We start from the raw sequence: 12,820 nt of genomic DNA, 5'->3' as shown, positions 1-12,820 counted from the left end.
CCCCCCCCCCCCCATTTTGTTCAGTGTATCATCACACAAGTTTTAATTATTTTCTAATCTATTCTATTAGACTTTTTGTTAGAATTTATTTTGCATGACTCAAATGAATATGATGAAATGGTGAATTCATGACCTCATGATACAAACTGATGTTAGAGTACATGCTAACTATTAATGCTATGCTATTCACATAATTTATGTTCTCTCTTTTATAATTATTTTGCATGATGAGCCCCACTATTATGCCTATCTATTCAGAAACAAAAGTTAGTAGTTTTTTCAAGTATCTAACCCTTTCTAAATTGTGATTGATTTTTCCTTTTTTCAACATCAAATGTCAATATTTTTTGGATCATTCCTAACTGCGACATTGGAGGCAGCCAAATTTTGTAAGTTCTTTTTTTATTATTTTTGGTGTCATACTATCCCAAATAAAAAATATATGTCAATTACATCTTTTTCTCTAAACTTTATATTCTTCTCGCTACCTTAATCTCCAAGAACAAATTCTTCTTCTATAGATTCAAAATTCTTACTTGAAAAATATTGTCTATGCCACATCATTAGGGGACTACTTTTTATCAAGAATAGCTGGTCTCCTCATGCCAATCTAATATTTTCTTCCCTTTTGTTACTCAGAGTTTAGCTGGGATTGATTACACACATAATCTTCCTATGAATTAAATCTCGGAACTTCAAACTCTCTATGATTTCTAGCATACAGAAGAAACTCAAACAAAGACATAAGTAAAGGAGGAAAGCAGAATCCAAGATTATTAACTGAAGCAAGTTGATCGGTTGGCAGAAAAGAAAAAGGGGTCTCATGAGAACGCTTTGAAATCGGATTAAAAATAGAAGAATAAATTCAATTATTTATAAGTCATTGGGTATGGAACGGCAAGAGAGATTTTGAATCATAGTTTTGAGTTTTAAAATGAAACATTGCAATCATTCCTAAACTTTTCTTTGTTTTCTATTTCTTCATGTTGATCTTTTTTTCATTCTTCAACTCATCTCTTCCTCTAAATACTTACATGCGAATTTCGAATGGTTGAATCTTAAGGTGGGAAAGTCCTAATAATAATTGCATATAATTTTCCGTTACCTCAGGATTCAGGTAAAAACCATAGGTTGAGCATCCAGCAACATTTCTATATATCAACTGATAGCCAGTTGTGTCACACACCACTCAAACACCACGTGGCTTTCCTTTGGCTGCTGAATTTGATATATATTATCAAATGTGTAATATTATAAAAAAAAAATAAAAAATAAAAAATTAGTAGGTCATAATCATGATTTCAGGACTTTTGTTTTCTATTGTTTTCAATTTCACTTCCTTTCCTTTCACTTGCAACCAAATGCAGCCTTGAGGGTGGGCTGAATTTTCTAGGCCTTTGGCTCATAATACCTTTGTATGCCAAGATCTACCTGAGCTCAAGCTAGAACAGTGCATGAAGAAAACCCGAACCCCTTATATATGTATATATTGTGCATAATACATAAAAAAAATAATTATATATTTGAATACTTGATTTGTAGATGATGTAAACTCCTCTACTACACACTTATTCAAAAAATAGAAGTTGGAGGAGAAAGCTCTCACGGGATGTGTGTTTGGGTCCTTTCAATCGTCGGATGCATGTTGGGCCTTGGACACGGTTCGTTGTTGGAGATCTAAATTCCACTTCATGTGCTTATTAACTTTTTTTAATTAATTGATCAATTAATTAAATTATTTTTTTGGGTAAACAAGACACTCAAAATGTGCTTATCAACTTGATGTGGAAAATACTATTACAATAGGGCGGAATCCCCATCCTTCTGAAATTAAAGAAAATTACTTTGAAGCCCATGTGTGGCCCCTCATTGGACTCTATGTTGGCTCAAGCTCTACTATTAAGGAGCATTCTTTTGCCCTTCAAAATTATTTTGACTATCTTAAGAGTTCTCTGCCAGTAAGTGTAACCCAGCACTAGTGTGGGAGTCAATGAAAACCCATAAGGAGGGGGTAGAAATCGTCTGAAATTCTCATCTCATACAATTCCATACAGTTCCACCCTAAATGGCTGACACGTGTAAATATTCCATATTTACGATTCAGATTGTATTATGGTTGATTAACATTGTATTATGGTTGATTAATCTGAACCGTAGAGATGGAATATTTACACGTGTCAGCCGTTTAAGGTGGAATTGTATGGAATTATACGAGATGAGAATTTCAGACGATTTCTACCCTAAGGAGGGAGTGTGGCTTGCACCAGTGTGTGAGCCAATGGGAATGGAAGCATGAGCAGGATGAGTGTCTCTGTATCGGAGGACTCAGCATCTAGGCGCTGGCACTACATGCCAGGACAGAGGCGTTTTTCCGAAAAAAAAAAAACCCTCAATAAAAGGTGAGATTTTAAAGGCAACTCGGTCTGCAATTCATTGAGATTCTTCAAATTCGTGGAATCTAGCAAAAAAAAAAAATCAAATTCGTGGTAGGTTTTGGTCCTCCATTGATTTCTGCAACTTTTCTAGGGCATAGAATCTCTCCTTTCCCTCTAATTGTCGCCCTTCTTTTTGATATCTGTGCCTCCAATAATACTCGAATTTGTTCTCCAAATCGAATACTTCGACGCGTTTTATCTGTTCAAAACCGGAAATTTCTTTATAGAAACGGTTTTATCTGACAATTTAGAGCTGCAACATAGAAAATTTCATCTAGGTGTGCAAATTAGAATCGGAGAGAATGAGCTCTCTTCATATGTTTCTGAACAATTCAGTTTCACCATCGGCTGATCTTTCTCGGTTGTTTAAGCTTGAGAAAGGAAGATACTTTGTTCGAGCCAATGCTAGGAAAATCTCAGCTTCTCTTAATCTGGACTTGCAACCTCCAGCGTCTGCAAATTTGGAAGGAAAATTAGGGTTTGGTGGAAGTAAGGATGTTATGGATACGGAAAGGAATGTTCTTGTGGGAACTTATGCGAGAACTCCAGTCGTTCTATCAAGTGGCAAAGGATGTAAGCTGTACGATGTAGAAGGGCGAGAATACGTAGATATGACTGCTGGGATAGCTGTGAATGCGCTTGGCCATGGTGACCCGGATTGGGTGAAAGCAGTGGTTGAGCAGGCAAATGTTCTCACTCATGTCAGTAATGTCTACTATTCGATTCCTCAGGTTAGAACTTCATTCTTTTTCCTCCATCTCTCTCGCTTTTGGGTATCTATGAGAGTTGTTGTTATCTGATTTCTATACCATGCGTTGGTATGAGTTGGTGTGGTGGATCATGGATACAAGTCAACTCAGTCTTATCCCAAGTCCCAACTAAATAGGGTTGGCAATCCAGTCCTCCAATTAGTTTGATTAGAATCCATACTTGTTATTAGTCCTAAAAGCGATACATATCTTTCTTTACTATTTGTCCTTGAGTCATTTTAGGCCTACCATTGTCGATTTTGTTTTTCCAATTTGAATCAAATCAATCCTCTATATAGAGCATTCAAAGGCTCTGTTCCACATGTTCATACCACGTCAATGATTTTCTCATAACTTATCATGTATCAGAGCTACTTCTAGATTAACTCTAATCTATTCATTCCTTATTTTAACTTTTATTTATTACTCATCCATCTCAACTTCATTTTGTTACACTAAGTTTGTTTATATGTTGTTTCTTCATTACCCAACATTCAACTCCATAAATTATTATTAGTCATATAATTGTCCTATAAAATTTCCTTCGAGTTTTAAAGGAATATGTCAATCACAACACTCCAGACACACCCCTCTACTTCGTTCTCCTGTTTTAAATTCTTTGTTTAACATTATCCTCCGTTTCTCCTTCTTTATTTCTGATTGACCCTAGGTACCTGAAATTTGTACACCGCAATATCTCCCTATCTTCAGTTTTCTTTACTCCACTTTTAGTCCTATTGCTACTAAATTTATACATTATATACTTTGTTTTTGTTTGATCTGTCTTAAAACCTTTTGATTCTAAGGTTGATCTCCATAATTCCAACGTTGCAATTATCATTGCTTTTGTTTCATCCAACAAAACAATATCATCAGGAAAAAACATACACCAAGGGATCTGACCTTAAATGTCTGTAGTCAATTCAAATTATTCCTGAGAAGCATTTGAAGGCCTGTTGCTACTGTTGAAAGTTATGCTGGAAAGCCTATTGATCATGACTGTAGGATAGGTTAACGGTGTCTTATTTCTATGTTAGATACATTGACCGATATCGATACTAGATACTTAACACATTGGTTGTAATATTATGTGTGGGTTATTTTTGGTACATTCTCTTTTCTGCTTGTCTAATTCTTATGTGATATTTGGCATATTTCGTGCCTGTTTCACGGTCATTAAAATGCAAGTACCATGTTGATGTAGGTGGAACTTGCGAAACGTCTAGTGGAGTGTTCTTTTGCTGATCGTGTCTTTTTCTCGAACTCTGGGACAGAGGCAAATGAAGCAGCTATTAAATTTGCGAGGAAGTTTCAAAGATTTTCTCAGCCTGATGTTAAACATCCAGCCACAGAATTTATCGCTTTTTCTAATAGCTTCCACGGGAGAACAATGGGTGCCCTTGCGTTAACCAGCAAAGAGAATTACAGGACACCTTTTGAGCCTGTCATGCCCGGTGTCACCTTCCTTGAATATGGGAACATTCAAACCGCAAAAGAGGCAATTAAACGCGGCAAAACAGCGGCAGTTTTTATAGAACCTATCCAGGGTGAAGGGGGTGTATACAGTGCTACAAAGGAATTTTTGCAGTCACTACGTAATGCTTGTGATGATGCTGGAGTCCTCCTTATCTTTGATGAGGTAGGATGTTTATTTTGAAAGATACTTGTGTAATGAGTAGGAGTGGGAAGGTCCCATTTGGGGAGTTACTACTTACAACTTGGTGATGTCAAATTGAGATCTTAGAGGTCAAAAAATGCCCTTACATATGGCAATTAGCAGGCTTCTCTGTTATGCTCTTCCAGAAGGAGTAGAGTATCCTGGCAGAAAATGTCGATGAGTTGATAGGTTATATGTCCTATGGTGTTAAGTATTGGACCTCATAGATCACTATTGCATGAACCATCAAATTCTTGGTTCATTGCACCCTACACCTGTGACATATAAAGCAGATTAAATAAGCATACTTTTCTTGTCCAGTTGTTCAATAGTCATCCCACTTTTCATTTTCTTACTTTCTGTTTTTAAAACCTCGGTAGAGGTTCTCTTGCATGTTGCATTTTCTACCTATTTCTGTTATTATTTCTGCTGTAATTGAATCATGTTGGAATTGTCACTTTTTCATAATTACTCTCTCCGTCATAAGATTTTCCTTTTTTTTTTTTTCACTATCCCATAATTTTTGTCCATTGTTGTAATTTAGGCATGGAATCTTTCCATTTTTCCATGCCTTAGCTTAGCTTTGAAACGTCATCCCCATCGAGAACTGATTTCTCAGAGAAACAATGTTGCTGGCTTTGAGGCCATGGCATGATGTTTTAAGATCCGTCCTAGCATGGTTTAACCATTGCACTAATGAAGGCATACAATATTGGTATATAGGTAATATTGAGAAAAAAATGTTGTAGTACTGGGATTAAATGCTTTTTGAAAGATCCACCTCGAAATGTGAGTTTGTATTATGTTTTTTCCCCCAAAGAAGACAGTCAATTTCGGGTGGTGTGAGTCCACCTTTTGCTGTCATCAGGTGTCATTCTTACTTCGTGGTCAAATGTGATGTGGTTTGATTGGTGGATAAACTGATGGGACATGACATAACTTCTAGTAAATTTTGTACAATCTTTTGATTGTTGTGTGCTGTTGTGCTCTTTCTTCTTTAACTATTAGCTGTCTTTCCTTTTATGTAGATTCCTATGAATCATTGGTGTTGGGCAAGATGATCCTATGATTCTATGATTCTAGCTCCTTATGGATTATAGGTGTTGTTTGTCCAGGTGATGCTAAACAAGTCTCCTTGTTGGGTTTGTCAGTAAATTCAGATGGTTGATTTAATATTTTGTTACCTGGACATAGAAGAAGTGAATTATCGATTTAGAAATACTAAATGTGCTAAAGGAATTGAGGTCCAAATGGCTGGGCCAATTCTTCAGTACTCCTCACCAGAAGTTGCAGTTTTGGAGAGCAGAACACTAGTTGTTTAGGTGATGAAGTTCTTTCAGTTCTGATGCAAACCCGGGTTTCGAAACTCTGTTTTAGGATCTCTATTGGCCGACCCAGTTGATAAATAATTCCAAGTAACAATGTGAGCGGAGGAACAAGGGGCTTTAAATGTAATTAAATAGGAAAGTTTGGTTCACTTCCAGAGGAAGAAGGATGGGGTTTCAGATGAACGATTTCAACCAATTAGACTCGGATGAAACCGAAAATTCACAGGTATGTTCTAACTCACTATTCTGCTAAATCCTGCACATGACATTTTAGCAACTTAAACGCTCTCAGTAATCAAACGAAACAGCAACTGGTGTAAAGATCAGAACCAGATCCAGTTTCTCGTTTCAATCTCACAACAGGAGTTGAGTGGAAGATGAAACCCTGGGGTCAGGGTCGCCTTGGGCGGGAGAACTCATGCTCCAAGTTTCAGACCAAACTGTAAAGACCCCATTGAGTTCTAAAAAACTTTCCTCACCCAGTATTATTGCAGACAGCAAAGGAAAAGAATGACAATAGCTGAATAAACAAGATAATAAAGAGAAGAAGTTGTAGATAACAATTAAATAACACAGTAGTATAAAAGGAAGGAATTAACCTGGACAGGAAGAACCAGGAAGAACGAGAAAAAGGAGAAGAATAGGGACAGCATGCACAACTGCGACACCCGTGAGGCAAACCTCAATTTTTTTCAATATTCAAAACATGAGAGGGCTCTTAGCCAGTACAAAATATTTATAATGGACATTTCACTGGCTCTTGAAGGGAAACTAAAAGATCAGAAAAGGGAACTGATCTTCCAGCAGTGGGATAGGAAGAGTCCTAATCTAACATGAAACTGGAAATTGAACATGATAAGGACTTTATAAGAGTGTCCTTTCCTGAATACAATAATTAACTAAATAACTAAGGTTAGTTTCTCCACCACACACTGTTTCTAATTTCTGATTGTCTAGATTTTATCCATTCTAGTTCTCTAATCAATGTTCTTAAACCTTGCCAAGCTTTTAATCTGTTTCGGTGAAAGGTCACCAGGTAACCAACCACCTAACCAGTTCAATTTATCAACAGAACCACCCTCATTCAAAACATGCTTTAACCAAGCAGGTTGCTGGAATCTTTAGGAAAGGACAATTGACCTTTTCCTTTTGGTTTTTTGGTGTTCCCATGAGTGGAAGGATTAGATCCTTTGTTTTCATGACCAAGTATCTTGCTTGACTTAGCGGTCTGGGCTGAGTGTCAGAACACCACAGATTTGTTTTAGGGTTGTTATTGATGTAACAAGGGTGGGTTACGTTTGGAAAAATAACAAAATGGTGAAAAGACTAATACACAAGAGCAATAAGACATTAAAAGGTTAATTAATGGGGGCAAATTGGACATTTTATTTTCTTTTATTAGAAATTGATGATTATATTGTAAATTAACAATTAAAAGGGCATTTCTGTCCTTTCGTAATGTACTCCCCAGTCCCTGCCTTTACCTCTTTTGTTTCAGGTCGAAATTTCCACGGCAAGGTAGGCGAAGACAACCGACCCATCATCATCATTTCCTTCTTCTTTTTTGTCTTTCTCTCCCGCTTGTTGCCATGCAACCCACAACATCGTCTTCCTAAGAGCAGCCATTACGCCCCTACCCTTGAGTGCCTTCCTTTATTTCTTCTCTACTCTGAAACCTAATCACCTTCTGTGATGTCCTAATCGTAGAGTAAACCTCTCCAACTTGAATCTTTCTCTTTCTCTGTTTTTCATTTTTTTTCGTGGATTATTGTTGCTTGTCGCATCTATATATGGAGAGGATTTTGGACATGGAATTGGAACCGGAATTGGAACAAGAGAAGGTGTAGAGGATGGCGATAGATCCCTCCAACTCATTTGGTATTTTTTCCTAGGAATTTGCTCGTCGACCTGGGCTTCCTCTATTGGGAACCACCAGCACATGGTTCTTATTGGATATTGCGTTTTACGGTCAAAATCTGTTCTAGAAGGACATTTTCTCAGATATTGGATGGATTCCTAGTGCAAAGACGATGAGTGCTCTAGAAGTGTTCAAGATCGTGAGGGCTCAGACACTGATAGCACCTTGCAGTACTGGTCCTGGGTATTGGTTCACGGTGGCGCTCGTCGACATCATAGGGAGGTTTTGGATCCAATTGATGGGGTTCTTCATGATGACGGTGTTTATGTTCACATTGGCCATTCCATACAAACATTGGCATCACCATAACCATCTTGGGTTTGTGGTATTGTACGCCTTCACCTTCTTCTTCGCAAAGTTCAGGCCAAATTCGACCACATTTGTGGTACCGGCGGAGATATTCCAGGCATGGTTGAGGTCGACGTGTCATGGGATATCGGCGGCGGCAGGGAAGGCAGGAGCCATAGTGGGGGCTTTTGGGTTCCTTTACGCGGCATAGAACAAGGACAAGGCGTTGGCGGACCCTGGGTACCCAGCTGCTATTGGAGTTAGGAACACCCTCTTCATGCTTGGTGTGGTTAACTTCTTTGGGATGATCTTTACACTGGTGCCGGAGTCAAAAGGCAGGTCACTCGAGGAAATCTCTGGCGAGAACGAGAGTGATGATGCAGTAGCAGGGACGAGTTATGACAGCAGTAGAACAGTTCCTGTTTAGCCATTTTGAGAGGATTTATTTAATGGGTAACTACCACATCTTACTCGTATTTTCATAATTTGGATTACAGATTTGAGTCAGTGAGTCGCTGAGTTGAATTGTTCAATGAGAAGGAAGATAATAACAAAGACATGAAGCAAGAGAGAGAGAATGGGAAAGAGACGTACCTACAAGAGAGTTGCCTCATGCCCTAAAAACAAATGTAGTTTAGAACTTCGAGAACTGCAAATAGGAAAGATTAGAAATTCGGAGAGAGAGAGAGAGGGACAAATGAGATGCTACCTTCGGGATCTCCCACACTGCCAGAGATGAGAGAGGCGGGATAGATGATTTTGGGGAAGATGGATTATGTTTAATTACCATTTAACCCTTTATTATGAAATTTTGTTTGAGTTTATTTATTTATTTATTTTTATCTTTTCATTTAAATTTGAACAATCTGTGTGATTTTATTTAATTACCCCTTAAATTTATTTCCATTCGCATCCTTTACTGTAATTTTAAGAGGGTAATAGATGTCTTGTTATGTTTGGATAAATAACAGACCCTTGTTATAATTTCCCTTTGTTTTATTATTATTCTTTTATTAATTGAATTCTTATTAGTCCAGAGTAGTCTGTGCATCAGTTTTCTTTACAGACGATATTGTAGATATGCCTAAAATGGCATGCATACAATTAACAGTTGATGAAATGATCAGAGTGCATGTGCATTTGTAAGAGGGTGCATCCAAAATTTTATGTTTGTAGTATTTTACTGTCATGATAGGGTGAGATGATTTATTGTGTAGAATTTTTCTGCTTTTTGAAATATGGTGGCAACCGTGGCATGCTTATTGATAAAACTCTATGCATAATTTTCGTGTTGTATTTATGATGGTGGATTTCTGCTTTTGAATTGGCATGAAGAAAGAAGCCTAACCTATTTATATGTTTACATTTGACTGCTCAAAAATGATTGTGGGTAGTGCTGGTTGTTTGGTCTCATGGAAACTCTAGGCAACTGTAGGTTTTTTTATTTTTTATTCCTAACTAAATAAAGGATTACAAAGCATAGTGTAGTTTATACAAAACGTCATCAACGTTAAAAGTGCATTTCCTAGTCATAGCCTCCTTAGCCATACCTTTAACAACTAAAACCAGATTGTTGTGTGGTTTAAGACAGTTGGTTAATTGTTCCACCTCTAACCGCAGAGGTATTGTTAGCCAAGTCCAAAAAATATTTGAATTAAAAGATGAGTCATTCAAAAAGATGGACAGGTCTTCATTGCTCCAAATTTCTCTCACCCTCCATCCCTTCTCCCATGCAGTTCAAAAACTGTAGGGTTTTGTTTGTATTGCCATGATTCCGAATAGGTCCTCATGGTTTGCCATTCATTGTTCTACTGGAAATTTTGTGATATACCTGCCAGGAGACTTTTCTTGGTATTGGCGTCAGACATCCATTAGTCTCCTTTTTGACAGCAAACATTAATATATCTCTTCTTCTGTTCTGTCATACTTGGTTGTTGTTGGTATGTAGTGATATGTTCTGCCTGGTATTAGGGTGGTTAAGTTGTAGGCACCACTGTTCTATATCAATTCTGCCAGTTGTCATAAAAATTTGATGAGGATTCCTCTAAGCTATGTGAACTTGTGCTGGGCCCTATTTTCCTGCTCTGTATTATGTGTAACTCTCAGATGGATTGTCTGTAATGAATTTATATTATAATTTCATATAAAAAGAAAACCAAAAGGTTACCCATTTGATAGTTTGTGTTTTCTCCTTTGAGGCGCATCTGATAGGCATATGTTTTCCTTTTCTGTTTCTGTAGGTTCAATGTGGATTAGGCCGAACTGGGTATCTCTGGGCCTATGAGTCATATGGAGTAACCCCGGATATGATGACACTTGCCAAACCTCTAGCTGGAGGTCTGCCCATTGGTGCTGTCCTTGTGACTGAGAGAGTTGCTGCTGCCATAAATTTTGGTGACCATGGTAGCACTTTTGCAGGCGGGCCCCTTGTTTGTAATGCTGCCCTGGCTGTCTTGAATAAGATCAGTAAGACTGGATTCCTAGCCAGTGTCTCCAAGAAGGGCGAGTACTTGAAGGAACTACTATCTCAGAAGCTAGGAGGAAATCCACATGTGAAGGAAATACGGGGCCTTGGGCTTATTACTGGGATAGAACTGGATGTGCCTGCAGCACCACTAGTAGATGCTTGCAGGAACTCTGGCCTTCTGATTCTTACTGCTGGAAAAGGAAATGTTGTGAGGCTTGTTCCTCCATTGGTCATATTTGAGGAGGAACTGGAATGTGCAGCTAAGATTCTGTCGGAGTGCATGCCTGCTCTTGATAAGAGCAGTTCGAACTAATAAAACAGATAAGAGATGTCAAAGGTTAGTTGCAGGTGCCAGGTACATTTAGATATATTTTTCTTAGGCAGTCCTGACTATGATGGAAGAATGTATCAGTATTGTAATTTGAAATGAGTGGAAATAGTAGAGATAAATTATCTCTTAAGAGTGCGAGTCCTCTTAATGTCAATGCCCTTTTTCTCTTTTGGCTGTATGGAGTCGTAATATGGCGAACCCATCCCACAGTATTTTTGGGGGGTTCAGATCCTCTCCAGCCGCATTGCGCATCTGACAGCTAGGAGGACCCGGCACTATCCCAACCAGTGTTATCAATTCGGCCGAACCAAATTTTTTCGAATTTTATCAAAAATTTTGACCGAATCCGAATTAAAAATAAAATTCGGTAAAATTCGCGATTTTTTCGAAAGTGAATATAAAACGCGAATAATTCGGATCGAATCCGAATTAAACCGAATTTTTCGGTCCACTTAAACAGTATTTTATAAAAAAAAAAAACCCCAATAAGCTTTTTTGACCTTTTTTTGACCGAATTCTTAAATTAATCAACCGAATTATTCCGAATAATTCTTCGCCCGAATAATTTCTAAATCCGAATTTGCTAACTATGATCCCAACACACAGGTACGCACCCCAAGTGGCACATGAGCTCTCTCTTATGAATTAAGATTTCCTCAATCTTATATAATTTGGGAATGTTATTCCAAAACAAAACAAAGCATCAAATTACGATGGGATTCTTCCTCATCCCCCTCTTTTTTCTTTTTTCTTTTTTCTTTTTTAAATGATATCAATTTATTGCAAATACCAGAGAAAAAAAAATAAGCCAGTAGGTTGACAGGCCTACTCTCTCAAAGAGGGCCCAAGGGCTAGAAAAAACCAAAGAAATCAAAGCAGCCCAATACCACAGTACAGAGAACCCGGCACAGAATAACGGGGGCAAAAGACGACACTCGAAAGAACTTGAATGTACCATTTCTTCAAGAATGGAAGCTATGTATCTGTCACTATTTTCTTTCCTTCTTGACATCTCTCACAATCAGTCTAGCTGTTTTTGTTTTTGTTTTTGTTTTTTGTTTCCTTTACTTAGGACATATCAATTTATTCCAAAAGAAAAAAGAATTCTGGAACACGAAAATTATCACCCACCACCCTTAAGAGATGGGACCCGCACTTCTGGACATGGAATAAATTCCTAGGAGATTTTTTCTCGAGCGGAATGATGACTTTGCAACCATCTTTCACATCCACAAGGATATAAAAAATGACGGATGGCATTGTCCTTGTCTTATTCTAGAATATATTAGTGTGCGTAATATTAGAATAAAAAGCTAACTTGGCAACGCAACCAATGGTATCTCCATCAAATTTTCATTTTAATCCACTGAGCTTCCATGATTACGTGACTACCAGTTCTTTCGAAGGGAGAACAAAACCTCTTTATGCTCCCCATTTTGCTTGTAATGAGCATCCTAAGAATAAGTAATATCTATTCTCGAACCTTGTCCAACAAAAGCAATAAAAAAGGGGGAAAAAAAATTCTCTTCTTAAGCTAATCTTCAGTAAGAAGATCATCTACCAAGCACCTCTTAAGTCGTTGCCAAGTGATCAGGAATATATAGTTGTTGAACTACACAGTAAACACCCATGACATTTAAGGGAAGG

The 12,820-nt window shown here is 37.8% G+C and overlaps 1 protein-coding gene and 1 pseudogene across 1 annotated transcript; both read left to right on the top strand.

The window, feature by feature from the left end:
• The first annotated feature begins 2,294 nt into the window (after positions 1-2,294).
• Positions 2,295-11,303, top strand: LOC122094010 (acetylornithine aminotransferase, mitochondrial-like). The gene is made up of 3 exons (XM_042664593.1): positions 2,295-3,166; positions 4,389-4,823; positions 10,616-11,303. The coding sequence occupies exons 1-3, from the start codon at positions 2,738-2,740 to the stop codon at positions 11,153-11,155; spliced, it is 1,404 nt and encodes a 467-aa protein (XP_042520527.1). The 5' UTR covers positions 2,295-2,737; the 3' UTR covers positions 11,156-11,303.
• LOC122094011 lies at positions 4,832-10,607 on the top strand (annotated as a pseudogene).
• Positions 11,304-12,820: the final 1,517 nt, after the last annotated feature.

Source organism: Macadamia integrifolia, chromosome 11, assembly GCF_013358625.1.
Source record: "Macadamia integrifolia cultivar HAES 741 chromosome 11, SCU_Mint_v3, whole genome shotgun sequence".
In the NCBI taxonomy this organism is placed as follows: Eukaryota; Viridiplantae; Streptophyta; class Magnoliopsida; order Proteales; family Proteaceae; genus Macadamia; species Macadamia integrifolia.
Note: the sequence above shows the minus strand (reverse complement) of the source record. Positions and strands in the feature narration are given on the sequence as shown.